The sequence below is a fragment of the Mustela nivalis genome, assembly GCF_964662115.1.
Source record: "Mustela nivalis genome assembly, chromosome: 13".
Taxonomy (NCBI): Eukaryota; Metazoa; Chordata; class Mammalia; order Carnivora; family Mustelidae; genus Mustela; species Mustela nivalis.
The window spans coordinates 27,204,732-27,220,464 of NC_139032.1; the positions used below are offsets into that span (position 1 = coordinate 27,204,732).

The window sequence follows — 15,733 nt, forward strand, 5'->3', positions numbered from 1 at the left end:
AGCAGGAAACAAAACAAAATAATAAAAGAAATTAGCATATCTTGGAGGATTGGTGGTTCCACGTTTAGGGTAGGGAAAGAAGATGATGAGCCTGGAGTATTTTACATGCTAAAAGTGCATAAAGTGTTGAAAGAGTGATAGGGACATGTCAGTTAAGTTGAAGGGCAGTACACAAAATTACTACCATCTTATCGTCCCTGATCTTATCCAATAGCCACTGCCTGGCCTCAGTTCCAGGCTGTGAGGGCTCATGTGTGTGCGCCCCTCAGCTACTGCAAGCCCTAGAACCTACAGAATGCCAGTTCTCAACTTACAGAACTTTTCCTGAGTTTAGAAGAATTGTAATTGCTTCTTTCCTACTTTGTATTTTGGCTTAAATTTTATCTTTGAGTTTGAATATTTGGCCTTAGGAAAGAGGCACAGGAGGGCCAGGTTCCTGGTCTTTCCAGCTTGGAAGGAGACTAAAAATCAAAATTAAATGCATCTTTTGGTTCTGACATAGATGTGAAGAACATTTTGGAACAGTTTGCGAAACTTGAATGAATTCTAAGGATTACATGATGATAACTGGTCCATGCTATTTTACTAATTCTGGTTAGTGTATTGTGAATATATAAGAGTATATATTTGTAAGAATAACACAGCATATTCGAGGGTTATTCAGTATTGACTGTACTCGCAACTTTGAGAGTGTTTCAAAGAAAACACTCAGAGCCTGGGTGGCTCAGTGGGTTAAAGCCTCTGCCTTTGGCGTAGTTCATGACCTCAGGGTCCTGGGACTGAGCCTGGCATCAGGCCCTCTGCTCAGCAGGAAGCCTGCTTCCCCTTCTCTTTCTCTGCCTGTATCTCTGCCTGCTTGTGATTTCTCTCTGTCAAATAAGTAAATAAAATCTTAAAAAAAAAAAAAAACAGTTGAAAAAAGATCAGCATGTATAATATTTTGTTGTTTTTGTTAAAGAAAGGAATATATGTGAATGGACAGATAATGGTATATCCATATAATGAAATACTTCTTAATAATAGGAATGAAGTACTGATATACTCAACATAGTGGATAAATCTTGGAAACATGCTAAAAGAAGCCAGATATAAAAGTGCTCAAATCACATGATTCTCTTTGTACAAAAGTAGGAAAGACTAGTTAACCATAGAGTTGAGGGTCCATATCTGGGCTTTCTATTCTGTTCCATTGATCTGTGTATCTATTTTTGTGCCAGTACCATACAGTCTTGATAATTACAGCTTTGAATAGAGCTTGAAGTCTGGAATTGTGATGCTGCCAACTTTGGTTTTCTTTTTCACTATTCCCTGGCTATTCAGGGTCTTTTCTGGTTCCATATAAATTTTAGGATTAGTTGTTCCATTTCTTTGGAAAAAATTGATGGTATTTTGATGGGGATTGCATTAAATATGTAGATTGCTTTAGGTAGCATGAACATTTTCACAATATTTGTTCTTCCAATTCATGAGCATGGAATGTTTTTCCATTTCTTTGTGTCTTTTTCAATTTCTTTCATGAACTTTATAGTTTTCTGAGTACATATTCTTTGCCTCTTTGGTTAGATTTATTCCTAGGTTTCTTATGGAATACTAAGCAGCCATCAAAAAAAAAAAAAAAGAAATTTGCTATTTGCAATGACATGGATGGAAATAGAGGGTATTACACTAAGCGAAATAAGTCAGTCAGCGAAAGACAATTATCGTATGATCTCACTGATACGTAGAATTTGAGAAACGAGAGAGGATCATAGGGGAAGGGAGGGGAAAAATGAAACAAGATGAAACCAGACAGGGAGACAAGCCATGAGATTCTTAATCTCAGGAAACAAACTGAGGGTTGCTGGAGGGGAGTAGGGGAGGGATGAGGTGGCTGGGTGATGGACATTGGGGAGACTATGTGCTATGAGGAGTGCTATGAATTGTTTAAGACTGATGATTCACAGACATGTACCCCTGAAACAAATAATACATTATATGTTAATTTTTTAAAAAGTAGGAAAGACTAATCTTTATTGAGAGAAGGCGTTCCATAATTTCAGGGCATGGGAGGAAGTAATTGCCTGGGAGTGGGCACTGGGAATATTTTGGGGAGATGGAAATGTTGTATACACATGGATTGGTAGTGAATTCATGGTTATATATATTTTTCAAAATAGTGAATTATAGGTAAATAGTTAAATTCAATTGTATGTACATTATATCTCAGTAAAGTTTTTTTTTTTTAAATCGATATGTATATGAATACCCACACATTAAAGAAACTTATGGTTAGTTCTCAAGAGATTAACACACGTGGACAGGAGACTTGCTTTTCATTGTATACCCTTCTGTTTCATTTGAAACTTTTTTTTATCATTTGCATGTATACCTATTCAGAAATACACACCACAAAATTCAAAATATGTAGACATGCACATAATATTGCACAGTAAGTTATTCTGATCAGTGATTATGATAGAATATTCATTGAGGCCATGCCTTTTGAATTGAACACTTTTGGTTTAATGCCTTTTTGTAGGTATTTTTATTGTGAAATATACATGACATAAAATTTGCTGTTTTAACCATTTTTAAGTGTGTAGTTCAGTGGCATCAAGTACACTATCCTGTAACTATCAGTATTATTCATCTCCAGAACCTTTCATTTTCCTGTAACTATCACAGGAATCCTGTAACTATCACATTATCCTGTAACTGTCAGTATTATTCATCTCCAGAACCTTTCATTTTCCCAAATTGAAACTCCATACTGATTAAACAGTAACTCCTTCCCGATTTCCCCTTAATCCCCAGTAACCAATGACGTACTTTTTGCTTCTGAATTGGGCTATGCCTTTTTTCTGTCTTATTTCACATACCATAATGTTAAACATTTTTATTTTATTTTACTTTTTTAAATATTTCATTTATTTATTTGATAGAGAGCTCAAGTAGGGGGAACAGCAGGCAGAGGGAGAGGGGAAACAGACTCCCTGCTGAGCAGAGAGCCCAACTCAGGGCTCCATCCCAGGACCCTGGGATCATGTCCTGAGCCGAAGGCAGCCACTTAAAAGACAGACACCCAGGCGCCCCTGTTAAACATTTTATAAAAGGAAATAATGTAGCCAAGAAGTGTGGAATCACTAACAAATCCTTAGCAGTTTCTGCATTGGTTTCCAGAATTCCTTCTAACTTCAGAGCATCCAAAACTTGTTATTTCAATAAATATAACTGTAAATTGCCTATGTGACCTTGGGGAGAGATGTTGTATGAAAATAATATGTCCTCTTTATCTCTTGATAGATTTTTGGATCTTTAATTTTGGCATCTAATCAATTTTAATAACTTAGTTTGCTAAGTTAAATCAAAGTACATTGTTACTGTAAATCTTATATCCAAGAGCCTTGTACTATTTTGTAGAACTTTCCTGTTGTTAATAATGTTAAATATAAATAATGTTAAAAATAAACCAGTTGTCTAACAAGAATTTTAGTAACTAAAACACTCTAAACCTGTTTGCTGTATAAAATGTTTTAGAGAATAATAATTATCATTTATATTTATTTTTATGTGTTTTTTTTAAAAGATTTTATTTGAGAGAGAGCACAAGCAGGGTGAAGAGCTGAAGGAGAAGCAGACTCCCCACTGAGCACAGAGCCCAATGTGGTACATCATCCCAGGACTCTGGGATCATGACCTGAGCTGAGGGCAGAATCTTAATCAACTGAGCCGCCCAGGCACCCCAATTGTTTTATTTTTAAAAGAATGCTAGTGGGAGGGGATATCCTCTTATTTGACATTCTTGTACTAAGAAGTATATTTGAAGTATTTTAACTCGAAAACCAGGATAATACCTCTACAGACTTGGAACATGGGAAGAAAGTCTAGAAGTTAATCTTGTTTGAGCTGTGTGTCCAATTCAGGAAAACTCAATTAAGCACAGCCCACACTGGGTAGAAAATAATGGGAATTCTCAACTTTTTCAGACTCATTTCATAAGGGCTCTTAAGGTTATTTTAACAGCAGACAGTGTGTAGTAAATTGTGTGGTAGAGAAGATAACATGAAGTATAGGGGAAAAAAACCATTAGAGCAGTTTATTCCCAGAGGGATCTGGGTGTGATAAAACTTCTTATAAGGTTTCATACTTTATGTTGCCATGAAACCATGCAAACTCCTGCCTTGCTTTTAGCCCCTTTCCTGCTCAATTACTCTGTATTCTGAGCAACTTCTTCAATCTCTCTTATCTCAGCTCTTCCCTCATCTCTGCTCAGAAGGGTTATGATGTCTTGTACAGAACAGTTACAGAGTTCTTATGTATGAGATTCAGCAACAGCTGAGACTTAAAAATAGTTACTAGGAATAACTTTAACCATTAACAAGGTTTAGGTTCAGAGAAATGCTGGGAGGGGGTTGCAATTTAAATATATCTGGGGAATGGAGAGAAGCATACAGATACCTTCTAACTTTATGCATAGGGACTTTGTCCCCATTCTATTTATATGCATATATTTTTACTTCCTGAGTTTGGAGAAATTATGATTTGGAAAATTGGAGCTCTTTATGAAAGAAAAGGAATCATATTCTCTATCCTCTAGGCCATTGATAATGCCTGGAATACTTTTTCCTGACCCAATATATTACAAACTTCTTATCATTTGAGTTTTTCCTTACATTTCACTTGTCTTTCACCTAATTTTTCCATAGTTTAGATGTTCTTGTTACATCCTGAGGTTATCCACACTGAATTAAAGTTGCTTATTGTATTTGTCTAGACCGGTGTTTCTCAGCTGGGGACTCCCAGGGACATTTGGCAATGTCTAAACTCATTTTTGGTTTTCACAATTAAGGGGATGCTGCTGGCATCTAGTCGGTAGAGGTCAGGGATGCTGCTATAAACCCCTGTGGTCTGCAGGACAGCTGAATTAGTTGCAGGAGGTAATACTGTTTTATGTTGCACCTTTTAAAAAGATTTATTCTTTTATTTCACAGAGAGCCTGTGAGAGTGGGGGGGAGGGGTGGAGGCAGAAAGAGAGAATCTCAGTGGATTCCATGCTGAGTTCATGACCAGAGTCGAAATCCAGTCGGAGCTTAACCTTTTGTGTTGCATTTTTAAATTTGTATAAAAATATAATGTAGATGGGGCATATGGGTGGCTCAGATGGTTAAGCATCTGCCTTAGGCTCAGTTTGTGATCTTCTGGTCCTGGGATTGAGCCCCCAGCTCAGCGGGGAGTCTGCTTCTCCCTCTCCCTCTGCCTCTTCCAGTGCTTGTGCACTCATGAGCTTTCTCTCTCTCAAATGAATAAATAAAATCTTTTTAAAAATGTAATGTAGAATATATTGTATTTTATATGCACTTCCCATTAATATATACTTCTTTTCATGGTAATACAGATTTTCATGGGTGGCCATATCTCCTACTTGTGGTTTAAAGCCTTAAAATATGTGTATTAAGAATAAGAGAATATTTCTGGGTAATACTTTTAAATGAAAATTAGAATGCTTTCAGGGAAAATAAGGATAATGTACTATGTAAGTACTTAGATTCTGTGCATTTATCATTAAAGGCCAAAATGTATTTATGTTGGTATGGCACAGTGTCCTCTCTACTACATATACCTTAAATGCAGTGTTATAAATCAGAAATTAAAACTTTTATTATACTGGTAACAATCTTTCATTTTATTTTGAATATATCATTCACAAAACATGTATCCAATGCTTGTAATGAGCCGGGCATTTTGGTGTTTGGGACACCTGAGGGAAGAATGACATAATCCCACATGGACAGTGTAGCCGTGAATATACACAATACCTGGGGGAGGGCCAAGCATGAGAGGGAACCCAAGCTGTAGCAGGTCTCAGGCTAAGAATAAGGTGTAGACTTTATAGGCAGAAAGAATAGTCAGTGTAGTCTACGGCCATACCACCCTGAACGCGCCCGATCTCGTCTGATCTCGGAAGCTAAGCAGGGTCGGGCCTGGTTAGTACTTGGATGGGAGAAAGAATAGTCAGTGTATAAGTATAAAGAGGCATAAGAGAACATGATATTTTTTTAAGTCTGTGCTTGCTTATAGCTTATGGTGCTTAGAGAATAGAGCATGTTAAAAGATGACTTTCAGAAAAAAGTAAAAACTGACTCCTCATATGGATGTAAAAATGAGCATGTGTTAAGGATTTTGTTAAACTCATTTAGTGAAATAACTAGACATAAGAAGTTTTAAAACATTCACATTTAGGGGTACCTGGGTGGCTCAGTCAGTTAAGTATCTGCCTTTGGCTCAGGTCATGATCCCACGGTCCTGGGATTGAGCTCTGCATTGGGCTCTCTGGTCACTGGGGAGCCTGCTTCTTGCTCTGCCCCTCCCCTCACTTGTGCATTCTCCAGAGGTCACAGGTAGTCAGAGAGTCAGGCAGAGAGGGGGCGGGGAAGCGGGCTCCTGGCTGAGCAGAGAGCCTGATGCCGGGCTTGATCCTGAGATCATGACCCAAGCTGAAGGCAGAGACTAACTCACTGAGCCAAACTCAAATAACTAAAATAAGTAAAATCTTGAAAAAATTTTAAATGTATATGGAGCATTGGAATGTTGAAATAAATGGGGGCAAAACTCTTCTGTAGAGTTGGGTGGAAGTCAGGTGAATCTCTGCCAGGACAGGATTTGCATGTCTTTTATCAGTTACCTACTATTGTAGGTTTGTCAAATAGCCACCTTGAATCAATCTGACAGTATATTATATAGTTTTCCATCGGAATACAGATTTTTTTTTTCCTAAAAGAGTGGCAGGAAATTCACAGTACCTTCTGGTGCCCTACCAAAGACTTTGTACTTTATGTAATAGAGAGCCGATGGAATTTTTCGATTAAGGAAGGAAATCGAGGTTGTCATTTAGATAAAACAGTTGAGGTGGCAGTGTACAGGATTAATTAATGAAGGAGTATTCAGTATAGGGAAATGAGTTAGGCTTTTGCAGTGGCAGTAAGAGTGAAGGGGGAGGGGGACAGTCAGTGGAAGTTAGGATATAGGAATACTTAGCATTGATTACAGTGGACAAGAAGGTTTCTGGTGTAAGCAATTATAAAAGCAGTGGATCATTTTATTGAGAAAGGGAATATCAGAAGAAGCAGTGTTTGGGGCAACATAATGGTAGTTTTTGGATATGTTCCTTTTGAGATGATATGGGGTACCAAGGTAGAAATGTCCATTATGCAGTTAGAAATCTGGTTTGGAGCTCAGAAGAAAGGTGGTGGGCTAATGATTTTAGCCTGGAAAACATTAGTTAAATTGGAGTTTTTATACGAATAAATAACTTTAACCAGGGAGCACTTAAGTATGGAGAAGAGGAAGAAAGCCAGGAACCTTAGGAGACATCTTTATTTGCTTGTTCTTTAGGAATAATTACTTATATCATAGGAGTATTATTATAATTTTATTAAATATCAGTCTTTTAATTCTTAATAATGACACCTGCTTAATTTGGGGGGGCTCGGGAGGTGGACAGGGAGAGGATCTTAAGCAGGCCCTTGCCTAGTGTGGAGCCCGAGGCAGGGCTCATTCTCACGACCCTAAGACTGTGACCTGTGCTGAAATCAAGAATCGAACACTTAACAGATTAAGCTGCAGAGGGTCCTAGCCTCCCATACTTAGCTTGATTTTATCTTTCATTAACATTCGAAGCTGTTCTATTTATTCTTGATTTATAGCCTGTTTGTAGTCCAGCAAGAGAATCTGATTCCCAAATTCTTAATCACTTCTCATTTCTTATACTTCCTCATTTTAGATTTCAGGTTGAGAGAAACTTAGGTGGGGCCTTGCACTAGTGTGAAAAGTGAGGTCACAGTGGGCAGAGAATGGAAAAGAGGAAGTCACCCTTAGGTCTCTTGTAAAAGGTTATTTATATTTTAAAGCACTCTGAATTTCTATAAATAATGTCAGTATGAAATGTATTCTAGACTCGGAGGGGGTAGGGTGTTGGGCGGGCACTGTTCTGTTTTGCATTATTAGGTAACTGAATTTGAGTTGATGCTACTGTTCAGTAATTGAAGGGAAGACATCTTCAATTTGTGTTCCCATTTTACACCTCCCCCCCCCAATCTTATGGTTAATACAGCATTGCTTTCCTTTTTTTTTTTTTTAAGGGACTATATTAACCCTGTTTTATCCCATTCTTGGCTAATGGGTAATTGGGAGGTAGCAACCCCTTTCTGTCACTACTTCCAGTTCCATGTAGTAGGAAGTACTATTTTTTGGGTTATTAAATCTGCTTATCTCCTTCAAAAATATATAGAGATGTTTGTAAATTATAAAATTTGTTTAGAGAATATTGTGACGAATTTGGAGATGCTTTTTGAAATTGGCCTTTCTCTTTTTATACTTACTAGTATTTGAGGTTTAAGATTCAGCAAAACATTGAAAATCTTAACTTTTTTTCCTTTTTAGATCATCCAATTATGATGGGTTTTGAGCCCCTTGTTAACCAGAGGCTACTTCCACCTACCTTCCCTCGATATGCAAAAATAATTAAAAGGGAAGAAATGGTCAACTATTTTGCAAGATTAATAGATAGAATAAAAACTGTTTGTGAGGTGGTCAATTTAACAAATTTACATTGTATCCTGGTAAGTACAAATGTCTGTTCTGGAATATGGTTTTGATTGAACAACAGAATAGTTTATCACTTTTTAGAGGCTGTCCCAAGGGTAAATAAAATTGCTTACTTGTTTTCCTTGATAGCTGGAGAATTAAGGGGTGTGTGTGTCTGTATGTTGTATGTGTATTTGTTTCTGTTTATAAGGATTATATACTATCCATTTTGGAGATTAAGAAACTAAAGTTTAAATAATTCCTCCAAGTTTTAAGAATGAGGATTTAAACCCTGGATTCTGTCTTCAAAACTTCTTATATGTAAATGTGTGTGTGCATATACACATAGATATGAGTATGCATAAATACATACATGTATATTTTTATACAAAAAATCAGATCATGGTATTTGTAACCTGCTTTTGTCACTAATCTCTTTATCATGAACATCTTTCTTTTCATGTAACAAATACACATTTTTCTACATTATTTAAATAGCTACATAGTATTCCATTGTAAGCATATGTCACAGTTTTTTCCAGTCCATTCATATTGAATTGTATTTAGGTCATTTTCAGTGTTTTACTAAAATGAGCATTTCTGTAGGAACCTTCAAATCATCTGCTCCCTTCTTCCTTAAGATAAATTCCTAAACCTTCATGAAGTTGCTGGGTCAAAGAGTATGTACATTTTTACATATTTTGGATTAATCTTCTGTATGGGTTAAAATGTAGAAAAGCAATGTTTACATACAGTTAGGAAGGTAGAAAATATGCAAAATAACACTGTCATTATTTAGACGTAAGTACACTATTATACGTAACTCTGTGTAGACTACATAATTCCCAGCCCATGTCATTTTCTCTGTGAGGTCTTCCTTGTTGGTTCCAGGCTGATTCTGTACCTGGATTCCTTGAAGTGATGAATTACCTTGCTTACATTCCTAGAAAATGAGCAGCAGTCTCTGGGGTATAGTTGATGGTCAACAAAGATTTGGCTTTTGTTTATGCTCTTTCTTGAAATAACTTTATTTTCCCTTCTAATTCTTTGTCATTAATGCCCAGCTTAAGTCTTCATTCCTTAGTGAAACTTTCACTGATTGTATGTTTGTTACCTCTTTTCTATTTGCTTTCTTTTTAGTAGTTTTGTCCATATTCTGTCTCAAGAATCATAGAATCTTAAAGGTAGAAAAGATCATAGACATAATTTTGCAATTTGCAGTTCATTGTATAGCTAAACAAAGTAAAGTATAGAGGACTTGAACACTGCATCAAAAACTAATGATGTAATACACAGTGGCTAACTGACAATAAAAAAATAGCATGTTATAGGAAAATACTGACATGGGGAAATGTTATCTTTCAAAATAGATTATCCATTTTATACATTGTCATACACAGAAGTGATCATCAGAGACAGGTAAAATCAGTTTAACAAAGATTGGAATAAGAAATACCAAAATGTCCATTCATCTGTTGATGGACATCTAGATTCTTTCCATAGTTTGGCTATTGTGGACATTGCTGCTATAAACATTCGGGTGCACGTGCCCCTTTGGATCACTACATTGGGGAGGGTATGTGCTTTGGTGAGTGCTGTGAAGTGTGTAAACCTGGTGATTCACAGACCTGTACCCCTGGGGATAAAAATAAATGTTTATAAAAAATAAAAAATTAGGGACGCCTGGGTGGCTCAGTTGGTTAAGCAGCTGCCTTCGGCTCAGGTCATGATCCCGGCGTCCTGGGATCGAGTCCCATGTCGGGCTCCTTGCTCCGCAGGGAGCCTGCTTCTCCGTCTGACTCTGCCTTCCACTCTGTCTGCCTGTGCTCGCTCTCGCTCACTCTCTCTGACAAATAAATAAAATCTTTAAAAAAAAAAATAAATAAATAAAAAAAATAAAAAATTAAAGAAATACCAAAATGTCAGTTATGATTCTTTATAATTTATGCTCTCCATATTTCTGCATTTTCACATTCAAGTTTTATGCAAGATCAATATGAGTGGGGTAGTTAAGTATCTGAATTAACAGTTTGCAGCCATGTGTGCTGCACTGTAGAGAAAACATGGAGGAAGGGGCCAGAGTAAACACAGGGAGATAAATTATCAAACCGTCATTACAGTCCAAGGGAGAAAGGATGGTAACTTCAGTTTTGTGTTTTGATACACACTCTGCTGTTCACCAAAATGCAGAAATTCCCAAAGACCTTCAGTCAGCTTATGCTCTTAATGAAGCTGAATTTGAGTGCCTTTAAGATACTTATGCAGAGATATTGAATAGATATTAACTCTGTGGGTAGAGTTTAGAAGTCAATGCTAGATATATAATTTTGGAACTATTACAGGTAGTAAATAAAGCATTGGTATGGTGAAGATTGTGAGGGAAAAAGTTTATGGCTTGAGAAAAGAAAATAGTCTGGAACTATACTTTGAACCTCCTGCACAGACTGAGAAGTGGCAACAAAGGAAGAAACTTGTGAAAGTCATTTAAAAGGTTTTATTTTATCAGACAGAAGTCCTGTCAGATGCTGAGAGGTCAGATGAAAGAAGTGAATTAGGTCCACGACAAATGTCAACTGGATTTGGTGTCAGAGGACAGTAGTGACTAGAGTGAAAAACGGAGCTAGTGTGTGTTGATGAGGAGGGGCCATTGAGTAAGTAGAGATGGTTAAGTCAGCTCTTTAAGAAAGTTTAGCTGAGAAGGCAGCAGTTGAAAGAGAACTATGGAGCTTGTGACAATTTCTTTTTAGAGATGGGGGGAAATTGACTGCTTAAATATAAATGGGGAGGATCTGGAAGAGAGGGAGAAGTTAAATATCTAGGACAGACAAGGATGGATTCTTGACATTGTGTAATGTTCCTGAAAAGACAGGAGGGAATGGAGTCCGTAGTACAAATGGAGGGCTTTCATTGTTAAAGTGGGCAAGGAAAGGATCTGAGTACAAATGTGGGTTCAGTTTGATAACGTTTAGAGGCCGAAGTGGAGGGATTTCCTGTTGATAAATGACTTAGTTTTCTTTGTAATGTTAAATGGGAGGACATCTATAGTAGAGAATATTTACTTTGAGAAGTGTGAGGAAGGTATAAAAGTTGTGAAAAAAGTGAATTAACTAGAGAAACTTGGTAGGTTTTGGCAGAACACTCATTTAAATTGAGGATCATGAGTCTGGAAAACACAAAAAATAGGAAAATTATAAATAACTACTGTCCTATAATATACAGAAGCTAACATTGTAGTGTATTTTCTTATCTTTTTTCTTTTATCTATGTATAAACCCATATGTACTTTTTCTAAGCATATCTTTTGGATGTCAAAAGAATCAAGAAGTCAGTTATATAAATCCAGTTGGCCTGGTTACTTGGTATTTATTTTTGTGAAGTAGGAAGTAAACCTCTGCCGTTAGTTAGTAGATTATTATTAATGCTGTTAATTTTCATGGTGTGCAAATTCATTTGGATCCACACAATTATACTGGTCAGTTAAGAAAAAAAAAAAGTCTCCAAAATCATTCATTGTCCCACTGATACAATTAAGACAGTTCCAATAGACATGATCCTTAGCTCTCTGTCATTTTTTAACTCTGGTAGTATAGATATCGCTTCTCAGCCTTTTGGCTGAGAGCAAGTGTAACTCTGGTAGTATATAATTTGCAGAAGGTACTGGTAAAAATTACGTGCTATATACAAACATTTCCAGCTTTTATTTAATCTATTAATGACATTATTTTTTCTCTGTGTATCAGGATTTTTTCTGTGAATTTAGTGAACAATCACCTTGTGTTCTTTCAAGATCTCTATTGCAAGTAAGTTCTATTTTGTATTGCAGTACTTCTTTAAACATCAAATTTTATATGTGTTGACATTGCTTTATTGATTGCTAGAACAAAAGTAGATGCTCTTAAAGGATATCAGCAGTTAGTGTTATATTTTTGTGTTAGAAGTATTGGAATATTAGACATTCATTAAGATCATATTCTGGGCTGTAAAATAAACCTTAATAATGTAAAAACAATTGAAATCATACAAAGTATGCTCTCTAAATATTTTGGAATTAAACTAGTAATCAGTAACAAAGATATTTGGAAATTTTCAGAAATTAACACACTTCTAAACAAAACTCAGGATCCAAGAGGAGGTCTTGAGGATAATTAGAAAATATTTTGAACTGAATGAAATTGAAAATAAAACCTACAGAACCTGTGGGATATAATCGAAGCAGTGCTTAGAGGAAAATTTATGAGATTCAATCTTTATATGAGAAAAAGAAGAAAGTGGTTGCCAGAGGGATTGAAGGTGGGGGTGGAGAGTGAAATAGGTGAAGGGGCTTAAGTTAAACTTTCAGTTATAAAATAAATAAGTCACAGGAGTGAAAATTACAGCATGTGGAATATAGTCAATAATATTGTAGTAAGTTTGGTGACAGATGGTAACTACACTTACCATGGTGAGCATTTCACAGCGTATAGAATTGTTGAATCATTTTGTTGTACATCTGAAACTAATATAAGACTGTATGTTAACTATACTTCAGTTAAAATTTTTTTAAAAGAAAGGTCTGAATAATTTAAGGTTCTACTCAAAAAAAAAAAAAAAAGCAGATGAAACTCAAAGCAAGCAGAAGAAAGGAAATACTGAAGATAAAAGCAGAAATCAGTAAAATAGGAAACAGTAACAGTGAAGAAAATTGATGTAACCAAAAACTTCGTTCTTTTGAAAAGATCAATGAAGGGGTGCCTGACTGGCTCAGTTGGAAGACTGTGACTCTTGATCTCAGAGTTGTGAGTTTGAGCCCCACGTTGGGTGTAGAGATTACTTAAATAAACAATACTTTAAAAAAATTAACCGAGCCTTATAAAAAAAGAAGAGATCGATAACATTGAAGAACCTCTAACCAGACAAAAGAAGAAAAGAAGATACAGATGAATAGTATCAGGAATGAAAAAGTATTACTACAGATCCCAAAAGGGTCTATAAAAGGTTATATGGGAAATATTATAAAGAACTCATGTCCATAAATTCAGAAACAGAGATGAAATGCATCAGTTTCTTGAAGGACATCACCAAAACTCACAACAAAAGAGATAACGAATGATCTTGTATCTGTTAAAGCAATTGAATTCATAATTTAAAAACCTTCCAAAAAGAAAATTCCAGGTTAATTCTGTACAGTCTGTTCCAGAAAATAGAAGAACCAACAGTACTCATCGTATAAAGCCAGCAATATCTCAGTAGCAAAACCAAAGACATTAAAAGCATGGAAAATTATAGACATATTATGAGCATAGACAGAACAACCTTAAAGTATTATCATATCAAATTCGACATTATAAAAAGATAATACATCATGACCAAGTTGTTTTTTTTTCCAAAAATGAAATCCTGGGGGCGCCTGGGTGGCTCAGTGGGTTAAAGCCTCTGCCTTCGGCTCAGGTCATGATCCCAGGGTCCTGGGATCGAGCCCTGCATCGGGCTCTCTGCTCAACAGGGAGCCTGCTTCTCCCTCTCTCTCTGCCTGCCTCTCTGCCTACTTGTAATCTGTGTCTGTCAAATAAATAAATAAAATCTTTAAAAAAAAAATTGAACTCCTGGTTCAGCATTCAAAAATCAGTCAGTGTAATCCACCATACAATCTAAAGTCTCAGTAGATTCAGGAAAAGCATTTGACATAATTCAACCTCCAGTCATGATAAAAACTCTCAGCAAAACTAGGAATAGAAAAGAACTTCCTTAACCTGATAAAGGGAATGTACAAAAATATCTGCAGCTAACATCATACTTCATGATGGAAGATTAAATCCTTTCCTAAGATTGGGAGTAAAACGAGGATATCTGCTTTCTCACTCCACTGTTTCAACATAGGTCCACAATTTAAGTGGGTTTGACTTAAGATTTATAAACTTTATGATGGTGTGAAAGGGATGTGCATTCAGTAGAAACCATACTTTATTATTTTGCTTAGTTGGTCCGAAGGTTGTGGGTTATTGTTAAGCTGTTTAACACTGGTGAAAGAAATCAAAGACCTAAATGAATGGAGAAATATACCTTGTTTGTGGATTGGAAGAATTAATATTTCTAAGATGTTAATTCTCCCCAGAATTTACCTACAGATTCAGAGCATTGTCAACAAGCTGATTCTAAAATTTATATGGAAAGACAAAAGAATTAGAATAGCCAGAACAGTTGTGCAGAAAAGCAGACTTAGGGAGCTGTCTGACTGCAGACAGGTATGGTATTGGCAAAATGGATCAGTAGAACCAGAGAGAATCTAGAAAAGTCCTATTCTTTAATTAGGCCTTTATTATATAGTACTATATACTGTTACATAGTATTTTATAGTCCTTTTTATATAGTATATAGTACTATATAGTACATGGTCATATACATGGTCAGCTGATCAGTTATTAATATGGTCAGTTATTTTTTACAAAATACAAAAGCAAATCAGTGGAGAAAGGGTAGTCTTTTCAACAGTGGTACAGGAAGAATGGGACAGACATATGCAAAAAAATTGACTCAGAATGCTTCATAAATCTAAAAGGTAAAACTATAAAACTTATAAGAAAGGATAGGAGAAAATCTTTGTAACTTTAAAAGATGGAGTTCTTAGGTATGGCATCAGAAACAATTTGTAAAAAATGACCAATTTAGAACTTTATTTCTGTGAAGACATTGTTACAGAAATGAAAAGAGATTCTGCAGAATGGAGAAAATATGTGCAAATCCATGTGTGGCAGAGGATTTGTATCATACAAAGAACTTTATAAACACAATAGTAAGAACAGACTACCGCTTAGTTTTTAAAATGAGCAACAAATTTAAATACTAAAGTATGAAAACATACTGAACATAACTGGTGTTAGGGATATGCAAATTAAAACCACAGTGAAGGGACGCCTGGGTAGCTCGGTTGGATGACTGCCTTCGGCTCAGGTCATGATCCTGGATTCCTGGGATCGAGTCCCGCATCAGGCTCCCAGCTCCACGGGGAGTCTGCTTCTCTCTCTGACCTTCTCCTCGCTCATGCTCTCTCTCACTGTCTCTCTCTCAAATAAATAAATAAAATATTTTTTAAAAAAATTAAAAAAAAAACCCACAGTGAAATACCTTTCTCCACCTTTTATAATATCTTCAAAAAAAAAAAAAAAAAGAAAGAAAAAAAACCTACAATAGCAAG

At 36.0% G+C, this 15,733-nt stretch overlaps 1 protein-coding gene across 3 annotated transcripts in view; it reads left to right on the top strand.

Moving 5' to 3' along the window:
- NAA35 (N-alpha-acetyltransferase 35, NatC auxiliary subunit) overlaps nucleotides 1–15,733 on the top strand; it is a 98,720-nt gene that overhangs the window by 55,612 nt on the left and 27,375 nt on the right. For all 3 annotated transcript variants that reach the window (XM_082696545.1, XM_082696546.1, XM_082696544.1), the window contains exons 12-13: nucleotides 8,419–8,597; nucleotides 12,303–12,362. In XM_082696545.1, the coding sequence (XP_082552671.1) occupies nucleotides 8,419–8,597; nucleotides 12,303–12,362 (239 nt within the window). The remainder of the gene's footprint in view (nucleotides 1–8,418; nucleotides 8,598–12,302; nucleotides 12,363–15,733) is intronic.